The sequence below is a fragment of the Pollachius pollachius genome (assembly GCF_949987615.1).
Source record: "Pollachius pollachius genome assembly, chromosome: 2".
NCBI classification, from domain to species: domain Eukaryota; kingdom Metazoa; phylum Chordata; class Actinopteri; order Gadiformes; family Gadidae; genus Pollachius; species Pollachius pollachius.
Genome location: NC_136935.1, coordinates 14,601,571 through 14,617,896, shown reverse-complemented (window position 1 = coordinate 14,617,896; position 16,326 = coordinate 14,601,571). Strand labels below are relative to the sequence as shown.

The following is a 16,326-nucleotide window of genomic DNA, read 5'->3' as shown; positions in this document are numbered from 1 at the left end:
TTAGCAATAGCTTATATTAAGGAAAATGGGCACGCCGGCCACATCAGTTCATCAGGTGGCCTACTCAACGATATTTGAAGAGCAACTGGCAAGCCTTGCGCTTCTCAAAGTCGTCCTTAATATGACCCCCTACTCGGGTCATTGTTCATGGGTTAGGTGGGGTATAGGCCTGTATAATTGAGTGCACCGATTTAGGATATGGTTCTGCTTTTTGTTATTGTATCAGCAAACCGTGACCCCTGGCTGCAGCCATATGGCCATGCACGGCTGCGGGACATTTCTAGGAACTGGAAGCACAAATATTGACCGTTTGATGTGAATAGCCATAAAGACAGTGAATCATCAATGCTCATGATGATTTGCAATGATGATTAGAAACCCTTGTTGATTAGGCGTACAACCTTTGGCATTGGCTTCAATCCTTGCCATACATTGTGACAGTAATGTAATGCAAGTCAAACCAGTTTTTCTACAATTGCCATTAATTACATATGGTCTCAATGTTTGTGTGCCTCCAGGCACACAAATGATGCTTATAAGGCACACTTTCGCAGAGCCCAGGTACATTCACGTCTACACTTTCCACAGCACAGTCCTCCAGCAAAGAAACGGATCAAGGCTAACATGGAATACCACTCCAAGACACAGATGAACGGCAACACGCTTGGTAAGCATGTCACCAATGGTGTCCCCAACGGTGTCACCAATGATGTCATCAATAGTCGCAAGGAGTTCAACTGCCACCAAGGCAAAGAGAGCGGGCCGCACAAGGAGATCGGAGCAGAGGAATCGACTGCGTCCTCGCTGCCGAGCATCCAGGCCGCCTACAGCACGATCTTGACCGGGCTGGGGGAGGACGTGGACCGGGAGGGCCTCCTGCGCACCCCAATGCGTGCCGCCAAGGCCATGCAGTTCTTGACCAAAGGCTACAAAGAGTGCTACCAAGGTGGGTTCCCGTTCACCTGCTGGCCCACTGGGAAGTGCATTGGTGATGACTGTTTCTGACTCCGCTCCACACGGTGTGATTGGAGAACAGCGACTTGCCATTGATGCGGTGGAGGTGCAAACCTGATTTTTCACTGCAGTTTGAGACGGCGTACTAGAATTGGCCTTCATTGTATTCAGGAGACTAGCAGGCCTACATAATATATAGAAGTATATTTGCCATGCCACGACCCAACTGAAAATTAACGAGTTGGGGTTGTTGACATTGCTTGATTATTAATGTTGCTTGATTGCTAACATTGCTTGATTATTATCACTGCTTGATTATTAATGTTGCTTAATTATTAACATTGCTTGATTATTATCATTGCTTGACTACTAATGTTGCTTAATTACAAACATTGCTTGATTATTAACAGCTTGAGTAGTAATAATGCTTGATGATTAACATTGCTTGATTACTACGCTTGCTTGATTATTAACAGTGCTTGACTATTAACTTTGCTTGATTACAAACATTGCTTGCTCAGACATCCTCAATGACGCGATCTTCGATGAAAACCACGATGAGATGGTCATTGTCAAAGATATCGACGTGTTTTCTCTCTGTGAACATCACCTGGTGCCCTTCTTTGGCAAGGTAAAATCCAATATAATCAACTTAAAAACATGTATATAGGCCTATCTACATTACTCAGTACAATACGATTCTATACTTTGTCATTTGGTTGGTCTCACACCGGGACATGTTTGTTTAACTTAAGGTTCACATAGCGTACATCCCCAACAAGAAAGTGGTGGGCCTGAGCAAGCTTGCCAGGTAAGTGATGGAATTTGGCACAACGGGAAATAAATCTAATAAATTATGAAGATTACAGAATTCAAAAAAATGTCAAAAGATTTCTGCATATGTTCAACTCTCTTTTCTTTAATCTTTAGAATCGTAGAGATTTACAGCAGAAGATTACAAGGTAAAATGCTTTAAATCATTATTGGATTGTTATTTCGTTTTTCCATAACAATTTTTCGTTTATAGTGCAATATTGTATTTCCTTCTTTTTTTTTTTTTTACAGTTCAGGAGCGCTTAAGCAAACAGATCGCCACCGCTATTAATGATGCCCTGAAGCCTGCAGGGGTCGCTGTGGTGGTGGAGGCATCGTGAGTAGCCTACTCAATTCCATTGGCCTGCTAGACTCTTGCCTTATTAGACAGCTTGGGTGTTGTACACATGGTTACGTTAAAGCTTTAACTGAACCTGTGTCTCTGTTGGGAATGCAGTCACATGTGCATGGTGATGAGAGGAGTTCAGAAGATCAACAGCAAGACTGTGACAAGTGTCATGCTGGGCACGTTCCATGATGACCCCAAGACCCGTGATGAGTTCCTGACACTCATCAGGAGGAGCTGAAACACTTGAACCTCAGTCTACAAAGCGACTTTGAGTCCTAGAAAAGCGCTACACAAATCAAATGTATTATTATTATTATTATTATTATTATTATTATTATTATTATTATTATTATTATTACTATTATTATTATTATTACTATTATTATTATTATTATTATTACAAAGAGATGTTTAGTATACCATGCTGTTATGCTGATTCTATGATTAATTTATTATGTTTGCCTGGAGTTTTTACGATTTTGGAAGATGACTTTGACAATTTTGCATAACTTTTTTTATGGTGAATGAACCTTTGACAGTTTAACTTTTTATCTAATCATTTTTGTCTGTTTGCTAATGGTCTTGCCATAATGGCTTAATGTATGGCAGCATCCTTCTTTACCTCTGTAATTTTGTCAACATGTTCAAATACATTTTACAAAGCAATCTTATATATTTTTAATATATTCTCGGACTTTGTTTACTGCAATACTGCTTGATATAATATACATTGTAAAGCATTGGTAAGAAGCACACTGTGGCAAATTATTTCATGTCTCTTTCTAGAAAGGAAATTACAAAAGGAAAAAGCAATGCAAGTTGTGTCTTGCATGCGATCATTTTGAAGTTTGCATCAAGACACCCCTCTTTTTTTTACAGATGCGCATAGATGCTTCATTAGTTTGGTCCAGAGGAAATAACAATTGTGTTAATTGAGGGTGACAATAAAACGACGTGATACACTGTAATTGCCACCTTCTCTGCAGGCTGGCTCTGAATATTGTAATAATGCTATAACCTTCAGAAATAAACACTGTCTTTAAATGTAGTGAAACACTATCCGTGTCATGGCTGAGGTACACTCTCTCAGGCTGTTTGTTAACACAATAAACACATTTATTATAGAGTAGAGGGCAGCCCCGACAGGAGAAATGCATTGACATGTGCAGCACTTAGGCCTGAGGGTGGACCTCAAGAACGCATAATCAAAAGGAAAAGGGAAAAACGATATGGCAGCAATCCCTCTGCGAAACACTATCAGGAAAGAACCTGCATATATCACAGGCTGGGACAGAGAGGTTTAGCACTCTCAACATTACAGTTTCAATGTTTCTCATAAAAGCATTTTTTCAAATGTCTTTTTCATCATCACAATTATGAAATGTCACACAGTAAGCAGCAAAGCCTACGGCCGATGCATAAAGACTTAACAAGTCAGCAACGCTTATGATTTGGTTAACAACTCATCTTCATTCGCACTTGACTGGCATTTTTTAAGTTGACCCGATAGTCAACTTTTTAGAAAAGGTTTTCCAAACTGGCGAAAGCCAGAGTTGTAGAAACTATTGAGTGTGCTTGGAAAGACAGTGGGCTGTGCTCTTCTAAACTCCCTACTAAAGTCTGTAAGTGTGTGTGTGTGTGTGTGTGTGTGTGTGTGTGTGTGTGTGTGTGTGTGTGTGTGTGTGTGTGTGTGTGTGTGTGTGTGTGTGTGTGTGTGTGTGTGTGTGTGTGTGTGTGTGTCTGCGTGCATGTGCACATGCATTTGTAATTAACACAGTGTGCTTGATGTTTTGCATTTGATTTACAGCATCAGGTCATGGCCACCACCAGGTGAAAGCGTGTGTGTTACTTTTTGAGCACCAGATAAGAAGTACAAAGCTTTGTTTTGTTTTTGGGTGTTAGACATTGGATCATGACTTGCATATTGCAAGTTTTGCAGCAGCTTTTATCAACAAAAAAGATTCTCTCAAATTGTTTTCTAGCAAAAATGAAAAGGGGAAAACTAGTACTAAGTACTTTTTGTTGTATTAAAGTTTACAGATTGGATGACTGATCTTGTAGATCCATGGACATCATCAAGGTTAAACCAATACAGTTCACAAATACAGAAAAGAAATGCAGTGCCTGATGTCGGTTTTTTCATTAAAGCACGCATTTTGTTTTGTGGAATGCGTGTCATTAATTGCACACACATTCACACACACATACACACACACAAACACACACACACACACACACACACACACACACAATGTAAAGCGCATGTGCAGAGTGCCATCCTAACCCTCTACATTCTGTCATGATCAATACGATTACAAAATGACTCAAAGAAATAAACTGTAATATAACACACTTGATCACTTGTGTTTTTTTATACTTTTGTTGACAACCATTATCTCAGATTATTCTGAAACTGAAAGAACTTTAAGTAACCACAGACAAATATCTCACTGAGTTTGAAACACCCCCTGTTCATACATTCACATCTTCTTCAAGAATCATAGTTGCAAGGCTGTTCGACTTCCAGCCGAAAGGGACTGGGTCCGATCCCCAATATCTGCCGTCTTCTTGTAGGCATCTGTTACCTGCTACCTGCCTCTTATAATGACATGTGTCAGAATATGCTGTAAAGTTGCTTGGAGTAAAGCATCTGCTAAATGACTAAATAGGTCATTCAAAGGTCATCCCAAAAGTCTTTTTTCCTATGGCCAATACAAAATGTTAGAACGCTTACTGGTTTCCATCGGGAATGGGGGCAACCAGAAAAACAACCCCGTCACGATATTTGCTTTGCGGATGGGTGGCCAGTGTTAAAATGGCACTTTATCAGGACCAGGGTCCTTCATGTAGAGACACTTTACTTGATCAAATCTAGGTTCTACTTGGAGTTGTCTGAGATCCCGGGGAAACAGAAGGGGTTCTTTAAAAGCGAGTTATTCCTCACGACGAGTAGAAAGTCCTACTTTGGAGACGGTTTACAATAGGTTTTGCACAGGAAAAAATGGGGTTACAAATGGTAATAAAAGAAGGTACATCTGTTGGTTAAGCAAGGTCTTTAAGAAGAGATAAGAGTTCAGTGCTCCTTTGGTTGTAAACTTCAAACCCAGTGCTAAACGGTAGCAGAGTTATGGCAATTCATTCTTCTTCTTGAGAGTGAGAAAGAAGGCACTCAACATCTTTTCAACGTCATTTCATGTCCTTAAAAATGTTGCACTCTGCCGTGGATGGTCCACATTGTCCATGGCCGGCTCTCGTCCCTCTGGTTGGCTATGGTCCGGCGGGGCTCCGGTTGGCTAGCCTCTGGGTATCAGGTGATGAGGCAGCAGTTGATGCAGCGTGGGGCCAGCCTCCTCTTCAGCACACCCTTCTTCCTCTTGGGGGTGAGGATGGCGATGATGGCCTCATCGAACACCGTCTTCAGGCCCTTCTGCGTCAAGGCTGAGCACTCCACGTAGCAACACGCGCCGATCTGAGAGAACAAGAGAGCCAGGGAACAAGACTGTGATTCGCACGTAACAAGGTCAACGTGTAGCAATGATCAAGCTTGATGAGACTGAATGAATTCGATATTTTGAATTATTGATTTGAATAATATCTTATTTATGTATACAAAACTCATTTTAAATGTTCAAATCATCCCAGATTGTTGACCATAGTGTGGTCCAGACTCCAGAGACTCCTATCTACATTCGATTTGCCCTTCAATAGGCCTAATTCACCTAGCAACTTTCTCTACAGTAGCTGGGTGTGGGAGCTGTATGTTTACATTCCCACCTCCTTTGCGAGCTTCTGTCCCTGTTCAGTGGCGATGGGCTTCTCCTTCATGTCATTTAGTTTGGCAATGGTCTTGGGATCATCTCGGAGGTCTATCTGAAATGTGGAAAACAAAAACATTTAACGCCCATAGGTATATGTGCGAAATTGTCAATAAAAGTGCTGTAGGCAAGATTTGAGAGTTGCAAAGACAGACAGCATAGGGCAAGATTTTGAAAGAAACAACCATGAAAACATCCACACCTTCTCCGCTCCCTCCCTTCCTACGTTTCTCCGCTATAGCACAAGTTTTGCAGTCGCACACCTGTGATTGACAGGGAAGATGGATTCTTCAAAACCAATCAGGGACGCTATGTCCTGATTGGACGGAAATTGATCAGAATAGGTGTTTTATTATAATGAACCAACCAGCACAACAAGTACATCACAACAGGGGGAGACACAACCTTTCCAGTGTCTTATGAAGTAGGACAATAAAACATATAAAAACAAAGAAACACAACACAATTGATGTTCACTTCGTAAGGAACAAGCAAAGAAAATCTCCTCATTCATCCCAACGAGAATGAGGAGATTAAGGAAGATGTTCGACTGACCTCTTTTTGAAGAAGGATTATGTCTGTGTTTACCACCTCTCAAGGGTATCTCCACTTCCTCAATGCCCATGCAATGCAATTCACCCAAGGATTTGGATTTTGGATTTATTTTCCAAACATTATACAAATTACATGGCAATTACATGGGTACCCCACATATTTAGTATTAATTCTGCCCCTAACCTTGATGGCAACATCTGACTTCAGATGGGCGAATTGATTACCCTTAATCATAGAACAGCAGCATACAAAAAGCAAAGAAAAGTCCTACTAGGAAACTAAGATAGTCAATTTGTGGGCTTCTTATGCCAACTCAATTTCCCTCTGAGGCAGAGTTTGAAATTAACTTTAGATTTGAGGGTCACTTTTCAATATGTGCCAGTGTCTACTCACAACATGTTTGACTGACTGAGACATAGGGCTATAGATGGATACGAATGCAAGACCCTGAACTCACTGAGTAAATCCGCCCGCTGAACTTGGTGTACCTTATTGAGATCTTTGTCCGATAATTCATCCCCATGTCCCCTTACCTTTTTGATTATTTTAAAGTGAGGGGATATGGGGGTGAATTACTGGACAACAATTTCAAAAAGGTGCGCCAAGTTCAGTCTTGTGACTGAACAGAGGATAAAACTAATCTATAATTCTGATAATTGAATTATCAATTATCAGAATTATAGAGTAGTCTTATCCTCTATAGTTGACTACATACATATTTGAATGCTGGTGAATGATAACTGCTGCATTGTAGAAAATAATTATATCCGTTTTCCTTTGTTTATACTCCAGAGTGTAGAGGTAAAATAATAGCGGTTGAATCTTACCTACTGCACTTATAATGAAAACAGCTCCAGTGTTATCGATACAACGTTGTTGTATTGATCTGAATGCTTTAGGCAAATTCAACATACTGGCACAGCCTGCTTTCTTTTTGTGTTTGTTTTTTTATATTCTAAACCAAGCCATATTGATCCATACATACTGTCTATTGGCCATTATGCTCTCCTCTATACTCTCCTCTCGCATTCATTGAAATGCAGAACACACACACACACACGCCCACCACGTTATCTCGTTAATAAACCATTTGGCCGGCTCATCAACCTCCGCTGTACACAAACACCAACACATCTCATGGAGTGACTTGCAGCCGCATTAATGCCATTCGTGGGTGTGTTTGATTTGCGACCACGCCTGTCCCAAGTGCTAAGTGGATGCGAGGATCAAGGGTTGGGGGTGAAGTTTGAAGGCCTACTGACAAAGGAGCGGTAAAGCTTTTGAGACAGGAGGATAAATCCAACTCCAGCTTCCTTCTCCATAATCCCCCCTCACCGCAGGACCCCGGCTTGCTCATTCCCGATAGCCGAGGAACCACATTGAGTTTTGGTTCTCGGCATTGTGTCTCAATTCAGAGGCTCAAAGTCTTTTCTCTAGACTCAAGACTCCAAACAATCACTTAATACGAGAATATTCCATATGTGACGATTCCCCAAAAATAGAACGCAAGAACGCATAATCAGAAGGAAAAGAGAAAAAAAACGATATGGCAGCAATCCCTCTGCGAAACACTATCAGGAAAGAACCCGCATATATCACAGGCTGGGACAGAGAGGTTTAGCACTCTCAACATTACAGTTTCAATGTTTCTCATAAAAGCATTTTTTTCAAATGTGTTCATCATCACAATTATGAAATGTCACACAGTAAGCAGCAAAGCCTACGGCCGATGCATAAAGACTTAGCAAGTCGGCAACGCTTATGACTTGGTTAACAACTCATCTTCACTCGCACCTGACTGGCATTTTTTAAGTTGACCCGATAGTCAACTTTTTAGAAAAGGTTTTCCAAACTGGCGAAAGCCAGAGTTGTAGAAACTATTGAGTGTGCTAGGAAAGACAGTGGGCTGTGCTCTTCTAAACTCCCTACTAAAGTCTGTAAGTGTGTGTGTGTGTGTGTGTGTGTGTGTGTGTGTGTGTGTGTGTGTGTGTGTGTGTGTGTGTATGTGTCCTTGTGTGTGCGCGCATGTGTGTGTGTGTACACCTGCTGACCTGCGTGCCAATGAGCAGGTATGGCACGGTGGGAGCGTACTCCCGCAGCTCAGGGACCCACTCCTCCCGGACGTTCTGGAAGCTGGCCGGGTTGACGACTGAGAAACAGATGAGGAAGACGTCGGTCATGGGGTAGGACAGGGGCCGCAGCCGGTCGTAGTCCTCCTACACACCAGGAACACGGTAGGGGTTAGGAGGGTGGTCATGAGTCCTGTAACACTCTACGATAAGGGGACAATAATTAAGCATTCATTAGCAGTACTTAATGCAGTAATAAACAGTGATAAATAGCATTAGCATAGGGGTGAGGGTGAGGGTAGTAGTTATTGGTTAGGGGTACACCCTACCCCTAACCCTATTAAATATGTAATTGTGTACCACGATTGATGGATATTAACCTCTAGAGGGCAGCAAACTCTCAAATGTGAAGTGTTGCTCCAAAGGAAGAATGGAAAGAGAGATTACAGCAACAGAGACATCCACAGAATAATTGTACATTCATTATTAAAAGCAAATGAAAGATTAGCCTGCAAATGTGAAGGAAGAGAAAGCGAGTGAGAGAGTGAGAGAGAGAGAGGAGTTAGGAGAGTTATCACCTTGGGGTTCCTCAATGAGAAAGCTGCTAGCCTGTTTAACTTCAATCCTCAACCGTTTTATCACAGAAATGGACATTGACACAGATTTCAATAGTTCACATCCCTCATTAGTCTTATTTGTTTTGCACTTCAGTACAAAATGCCAATGATAAAAAAAACGACTTAGACTTGCAGCACTTTAACGGTCCGTTTCAGTAAGCACATTCAACGGCTACATTTCATTACCCAGCGCTCGGCCAGCCTGGGGGCCCTTACTGTGGGGTCTCAACACAACACACAGGATCCATATATTTGGGATAATGGTGTTATTTTGGTTATGGTCTGGTGAAACTAAGTTGGGAAAAGGGGACGGCGGTTCTGGTAATATAGATGGCAGTTTGATGAAGGGCTGACAAGAAGGAACATTAAAAAGAAAATCAATCAGAGCCAACATGACGGAACGGGGCCGGGTGCATTAACCGCCCATCCAGTCTGTAATGTTAACTGTGATACACTTTACTAAATGTATGGAATAGATTTTAAATAAAAAACATTAATTCAGTTCTTAACTGTTTGAGGCAAATCCACAGTGGCCCTTTTGTACTACAATGTCACAGATTGTTGCAAGATCTTGCTCATTTCCCCACAGCCTCTCTCTCACTCTGTCTGTCACTCTCTGTGTCTCATCCTATTCTAGAGCAGAAGACAGCAGCAGCTCTGTGTTTGACTGTGGATGTATATGTCAGAGACAAGTCATTGTGATTCAAATGCAGATTGAGTCAGACCACTAACTCACACACATGAGTCGGCTGGGCCTAAACTTTACCAAACCATCGTAAATCAATCAGAAAAAGGGCACATATCTCACGGTTGGTGAATCTTTATTGAGATATAAGCCAACGTACATGAGTCTGGAATGTGCTTGGTGTGCATCGCTTGTCACCACAAAAGATGAAAGAATGGATTAAGGAGACTCATTGTCACTGTCAACCAAACTGCTTCCGCTTCTGCAATCGGCTGTGCGGAGCTAGATGTTATGTGAGTCATATTCAGCACTTATGTAAATACAATCTTTCCTACTGCTGAAAGACCAAAACAAACAATCTTCAAATCAGATTCTAAGCCAAAGAGTTGGTTTGGGCTTACGACATATATACACATGCATCTACTTTGTGGTCCCAATTATGTCTGACATCAACACATAAGTCTTCCCCTACACATAATGGCAATCCTTTTTCCTGCTGGTTCTTTCCCTCCCCTACGATCAAAAGTTAGTAACATTGATTGTATGCTTTGTCTACAGACCCTGGAATTCATGTCCACAAGGCAACTGCCAAATTAATGTATGTAAATCCAGAGGGTTGGAGCTTGGATGTAATAGTTTATAGCCCACGATTAAAACACTGACATGTACATTTAATTTACAATTCTTCTTTCAAGCACACACACACACACACACACACACACACACACACACACACACACACACACGCACACATACACACACACGTGTTGTTGTGAGACTGTGAATGCTAATGTGTGTCTAACTTAATATCATTTCCAAATATGTGTGTCAGAGCGGGGGGAATATGCCACATCCATGACCTTTGACATCCTGCTTTCTCCCCCCAGTGTTCATCAGCTCCTCCTGTACCGACCTGGAAGATCACACGGCGAGTGTGACAGCCCCCACTGGCCGTAAATATTCTAGCCTGACTGTAAATATTCCCCCCCCACCATCCCCCAGCACCACTCACTGCCCCTAAGACAGGAACATTGTGTCCCTGTTCCTCTCTCACCTTGATATTACCACAGGACCTGCCCCGCATCTCGTGTCCCATATCTAACTGTAGCTGGGAAACTATAGATTTCTGTACTTCAGATTTGACAAAATGCTGAGAAATTACGAATTTCTAACATACTTAGTGGCCCCTATGTCAGTGTGAAGTCTTCACAAATCCATCAAAGATTTCACTTCATAATTTTATAACGTATTAATAATAATTTAAACCATATCTCACTGTAGCTGGGAAACTATAGATTTCTGTACTTTAGATTTGACAAAATGCTGAGAAATTACGAATTTCTAACATACTTAATGGCCCTATGTCAGTCTGAAGACTTCACAAATCCATCAAAGATTTCACTTCATAATGTAATAACGTATTAATAATAATTTTAAATGCTTGTCAGTTGCCTTGGATAAATAAAACAACAAAATAAAACATGATGTAATGATCAGGGTTTACTCCGGCATCTGTGGGGCTGTTGGTCTGTGTAACACCAGCAAGGGTAGACGCTGGTTGAAAAGTTTCCCAGCCATATAACGTACCACAGCTATAACTCCACGAGTCTCTCGGGAGTCGACAAATACTATCACCAGGAGAGGGAAGGGTTGGGTTGGTGGAAGGCTGAAACATGCTAGAGTGTGTTTGTGCATGTTTCTATATTTGTGTGTGTGTGTGTGTGTGTATCAGTGTGTATGTGTGTGTGTGCGTGCATGAGGAACGAACTAACGATGCCTCAGAGGGCGGTTAATGACATTGCGATGGAGGTTAAGTTTTGAGGCTGGGCACAATGCGTTAATTGTGGGAGGAAGTGTGCAATGAGGGAGTGCCTCACCACAAATATCTCCTTCTTCTCTCTCCTCCTCCTCCGCTCATGACCTCATGTGCTGAACTAGGGCAAGGTATGTCACAGTAGAGTCAGGGCCGGGGGGTATAGCTTGCCTGGGTACGCTTCAGCAAGCATGGCTGTCGAGTGAGAATGCCTTGGCAGCCATGTTGGATCAAGCATCCATGAGCAAGCTATGTGACGGCAGAGTCAGGGACGGTTGAGCCAACATGTGGAGGAAAAGGCAAGCCAGGCCAGAGGTGGGCGTGGCCACTCTCAGGAACATGTTAAATCTGAGTGAATGAGAAAGCTTTTGGTTCTCCCTTAACTTTAACTTCACTGGTCCTTCCATGAGCCACAATGGCGCTTCATTGGTCAACCTTGACCCGAGGTTCCTGCTGAGGGCAAAGTTCCGATTCACTGCTGCAGTTTGATCTCTCTCTCTCTGCCTCCCCTCCCACCCCAACACACACACACACACACACACCGCCACTAGGGTGACTCATCTACAACACTGAAAGATAGGAAGTGAAAAAAGAAAACAGAGAGAAAGAGAAAGAAAGAGCAAAGGCACAAAAGAGGTAGCGACTGGTGCCATGGATCACTTCCTGTTTCCCTCCTGCCTCCTCTGGCTGATGGAAGGGCCGATAGACGCTAGGATGCCCACGAGACGTGGACAGTAACAGGACAAGTACTGGGGGAATGAATGGATGAATGAATAGATGAATGAACAGATGGATAAAAAAAGTGATGACCCCCCCACCCCCCTAAACGTTCAACTGACACAGTGGACTCTTCATAGGGAATAATTCAACAAGGCCATCTCCAGCGGGAGGGCCAAGACTGATGACACGCAGAGAGGACAATCGCAATCCACCCCACACACACACACACACACACACTATTCACACACACACACACACATACACGCAGGCGCACACGCACACACACACACACACACACACACACACACACACACACACACACCCCGCACACACACCACCTATTCACACGGTTCACCAGTGTGATGTGATTAAAGCAGAGGGCTCAGACAGCGATGACGTCACAGTGGTCTTGATTGCCGTGCCAACACAGGGTGAGATGAAACACGGCCTTTTAATGAAAGTGTGAAGGCATTAAGGGATCAACGTCTACCTGATTCATATTTTATGGAGATTTAAAGTAGAGAACGGGGGCTGAGTTCTTTCAGGTCGGATCCAACATGTGTTGTAAAGGCCTGCTGAAGGGTGGGGGGAGCGCACAGAGAGAGGAAAGGTTTTTAAATGAAACTGAAAGCTACTGGTTTTGTCAATCCGGCGCCACATAACAGCACTAACTCAAACGCCTCCAAGCATGTCATCCCCAAACCCATCCCGACTCCATTTGAACTGCTCTACCTCTGCTACCATGTCTTCCTGTCACTCCCTACCTCCCTTCCTCCCTCTCCTTTTCATTCTCTTGCTCAGTATTTGTTTCTGGTTCTCTTTCTCTTTCTTTCTGTCATCCCCATTTCATCCCATTCTCTTAATATCTCTATCTTCTTTCCCTCCCTCTACCCCTCTCTTCCACTGTCTCCATGACTTCCTCTCTCTCTCTCTTTCCATGTTGTCTCTCTCTCGCTCTCTCTACATACCTCTCTCTAGGTCTCTATCGCTCTCTGTCTCTCTCTCTCTCTTTATATATATCTCTCTCTCCTTGTCTCTCTGTCTCTCTCTCTTTCCAGCTCTCTCTCTCTCCTTGTCCCTCTCTCTATATATATATCTATCTCTAGGTCTCTGTCTCTTTCTCTTTATATATATATATATATATATATATATATAAATCCTTCTCTCTCTCTCTCTCTCTCTCTCTCTCTCTCTCTCTCTATCTCTCTGTCACATAGTGCTTTGATCCGATGCTGTAAACACTACCAGCTGGCCCCTCCGCTCTCCACCCCTAAAGAGGTGGGGTCAGGCAGCGTGCAGGACCAAAGGAAGGAGTCTGGGTCTGGGGGCTGGTGGAGGGGTGGAGGGTGGATGCGAAGCTTGAGTTAAGGTGGGGTAACACTATGCTCCGGGCTGTTGATCCCATTGGCTTCTTACGCACCAGTCACGCAGGGGGGAGTGTAAATATGGACTTCTCCATTTCACAGACACCCTGAATCAGCTAAAAACAACCCGACACAAACATTTATTTCAGGTGCGCACACACTGAGTTCCTTACACAAACACAGACACAGACAAACACAAACACACGCAACAACAGAACGAGGTGCACTGGAGTAAACAATACGTGGTGATGTTTTGTATAAGCTACCAGGCAGTGTTTGTGTTCATTTAAACAGGTATAATTGAGCTGTGATTTACCGTCCACAGACTATACTTTGTCCAGTGGTCATGAATGGACGACCATGGGGATGCTGTCCCCCATGGTGACCTTTCTCTCTCTGTGCTTCCTCCTTCTCTTCCGCTGCAGAGCTCAAGTTTTGGAGCTTAGCACGTGTAAATCTGGCTCTAAGGGTGAAGTGTTAACTATTATACTTGAGGCTGGCAAGACGGTGTGTGTGTGTGTATGTGTGTGTGTGTGTGTGTGTGTGTGTGTCTGTGTGTGTGTGTGTGTGTGAGTGAGTGTCAGTGTGTGTGTGTGTGTGTGTGTGTGTGTGTGTGTGTGTCTGTGTGTGTCTGTGTGTGTGTCTGTGTGTGCGTGTGTGTGTGCGTGTGTGTGTGCGTGTGCGTGTGCGTGTGTGTGTGTGGGTGGGTGAGTTTTTTATAACGCAGATCCAACTGCTTTTTTTGGCCACCGAATGGCACAATATATTGAGAATGGGCCATGGTGCTGGAGGGCATTAGAAAGCCCCATTAACAAAAAGGGTGACCTCACAACTGGACACAGAGGCAGTGTCTCCCCCACATAATAGACCTATTGAAACCTCTTGTTTAGACCACTGTCCTTGACATACCACGCTCTGGCTCTAAAAACACACGGTAAAATGAACATCACCTGTTGCAGCTTAGCGTCAGGCCTAGCAACATGGCGCTGGAGGCCATGGGTGTGTCTATAGCAACGCTGGCCAGAGTTCAGCTTTGGGATCCCTCCCCTACAACCCCTAACCCCCACCCACCCTCAGGCACATGGGAAACTTGAGAGTGTGATAGAGAGAGTGTGCTTGTGAGTGAGAGAGAGAGAGAGAAAAAAAAAAGAGAGAGAGAGAATGAGAGTCAGTACGTCCTTGAACGTGGCATGCTTGGCACTATGCCAGTGTTGATTTTTTATTTTTATTTTTTTAAACCTACCTGACCAGCTGTGTCGTAGAGTCCCAACAAGTACTGCTTTCCCCCAACATTGACGCTCACTGCAAGAACACGACGGATATAAACTCAGAGAGAGAAGAGATAGATAGAGAAGAGGGGAAGGGGGGCGGGGTGGTATTAGGGGAAATTGGGGCTACAAAGGGAGGGGTCCTCCCCCCAAACGCCCCCTTTCTATGTGAAGCCTGCAAACAAGTGGTTGTGATTATAGCAACAGCTGCAAGCAAATGCAGCCGGAGGAAACAAAGGGCTTTCGACCAAATCTTCTGAACCTTGTTGTAAATTGTTCAAAGTGCAGGACTTTATTAAACCATGACATGACGTTAAGGCGTTACAGAACACGAAACACTAAGCTATACAGTAGACGTTACATCTGGATAAGTTCAGGCCTAGCTACCAAATACAATATATCGTTCCTTATATTTTAATCAACAGGACAGATTTATTGATGCACAGCAGATCGGCTGGCCGGATCGGAACGGACCGAAGTCTCATCACTTACCTGCATAATGATCAAACACCGTGGGAACATACTCCTCGGGAAAGGCGTCATTGGCATAGCTCATCAATAGACACGTTTTCCCCACCGCCCCGTCCCCGACCACCACACATTTCAGCATAATATTGCCGGTTCCGTTGGCCATGATACAGACATAAACACCGTCCTCCGACGCCCTGTTTTCCTGAGGTGCCGCGCGGTGAACCCCGGCCGCCAGGCATCACCAGTGTCCGAGTCCGACTGCGCGACGCGCCGAGACCGACGGGAAATGCATCTCTCTTCCTCCTCCTCCTCCTCCCTCTCCTCCTCCGCCTCCCAGCAAATCACGGCTTCTAAATTTGGCGTTAAAGGAGTTTCCGCCCCGACCACATTAACACACGGGAGGAAGTCTGAGCCAAGATCGGGGTGTATATCAGCTCATGTCTTCTGGGAAACTTTAAGAAATCAAGCGGATGCAAAAAAACGAATAACTAAAAAAGCTGTCCAGGCCACGCGCTGTGTGTGTTGTTTCCTAGACGCGCGCCACGCGTGGTGTGAGCGTCTTCAAGCCTGGTTCCCAGTTGGACCCTATAGATACTGTCGCTCCCTCGCCCTCCCTCGCCCCTTAACGCTACATTGGCATTATGGACAAGGTGGGCTGGCACGATGGAGAGGCGGAGCTGTCATTTAAAAAAAACAAGGGACTGGATAAAAGAGGCTGTGCAGACCTTGCTTCAACAACACAATCCTTCTTAGAGATTTATTATTAATTTATCGCCTCAAGAATATGTACTTATCTGTGTGTGTGTGTGTGTGTGTGTGTGTGTGTGTGTGTG

At 43.7% G+C, this 16,326-nt stretch overlaps 2 protein-coding genes across 2 annotated transcripts; one reads left to right on the top strand and one right to left on the bottom strand.

Annotated features, from left to right (window-relative positions):
* Window positions 1-624: 624 nt before the first annotated feature.
* On the top strand, window positions 625-2,354 carry LOC307070583 (GTP cyclohydrolase 1-like; the record flags this gene model as incomplete). Its single annotated transcript, XM_079729091.1, has 6 exons — window positions 625-946; window positions 1,476-1,585; window positions 1,710-1,765; window positions 1,885-1,916; window positions 2,020-2,104; window positions 2,225-2,354. 6 exons carry the CDS (start codon window positions 625-627, stop codon window positions 2,352-2,354), a joined length of 735 nt encoding a protein of 244 aa, XP_079585217.1.
* A 1,137-nt stretch (window positions 2,355-3,491) lies between these two features.
* LOC307070883 (rho-related GTP-binding protein RhoQ) lies at window positions 3,492-15,969 on the bottom strand. Its single transcript, XM_079729587.1, has 5 exons — window positions 15,515-15,969; window positions 14,998-15,056; window positions 8,538-8,702; window positions 5,891-5,986; window positions 3,492-5,585 (listed from the first exon to the last, which is right to left on the bottom strand). Exons 1-5 carry the CDS (start codon window positions 15,654-15,656, stop codon window positions 5,424-5,426), a joined length of 624 nt encoding a protein of 207 aa, XP_079585713.1. The 5' UTR covers window positions 15,657-15,969; the 3' UTR covers window positions 3,492-5,423.
* Window positions 15,970-16,326: the final 357 nt, after the last annotated feature.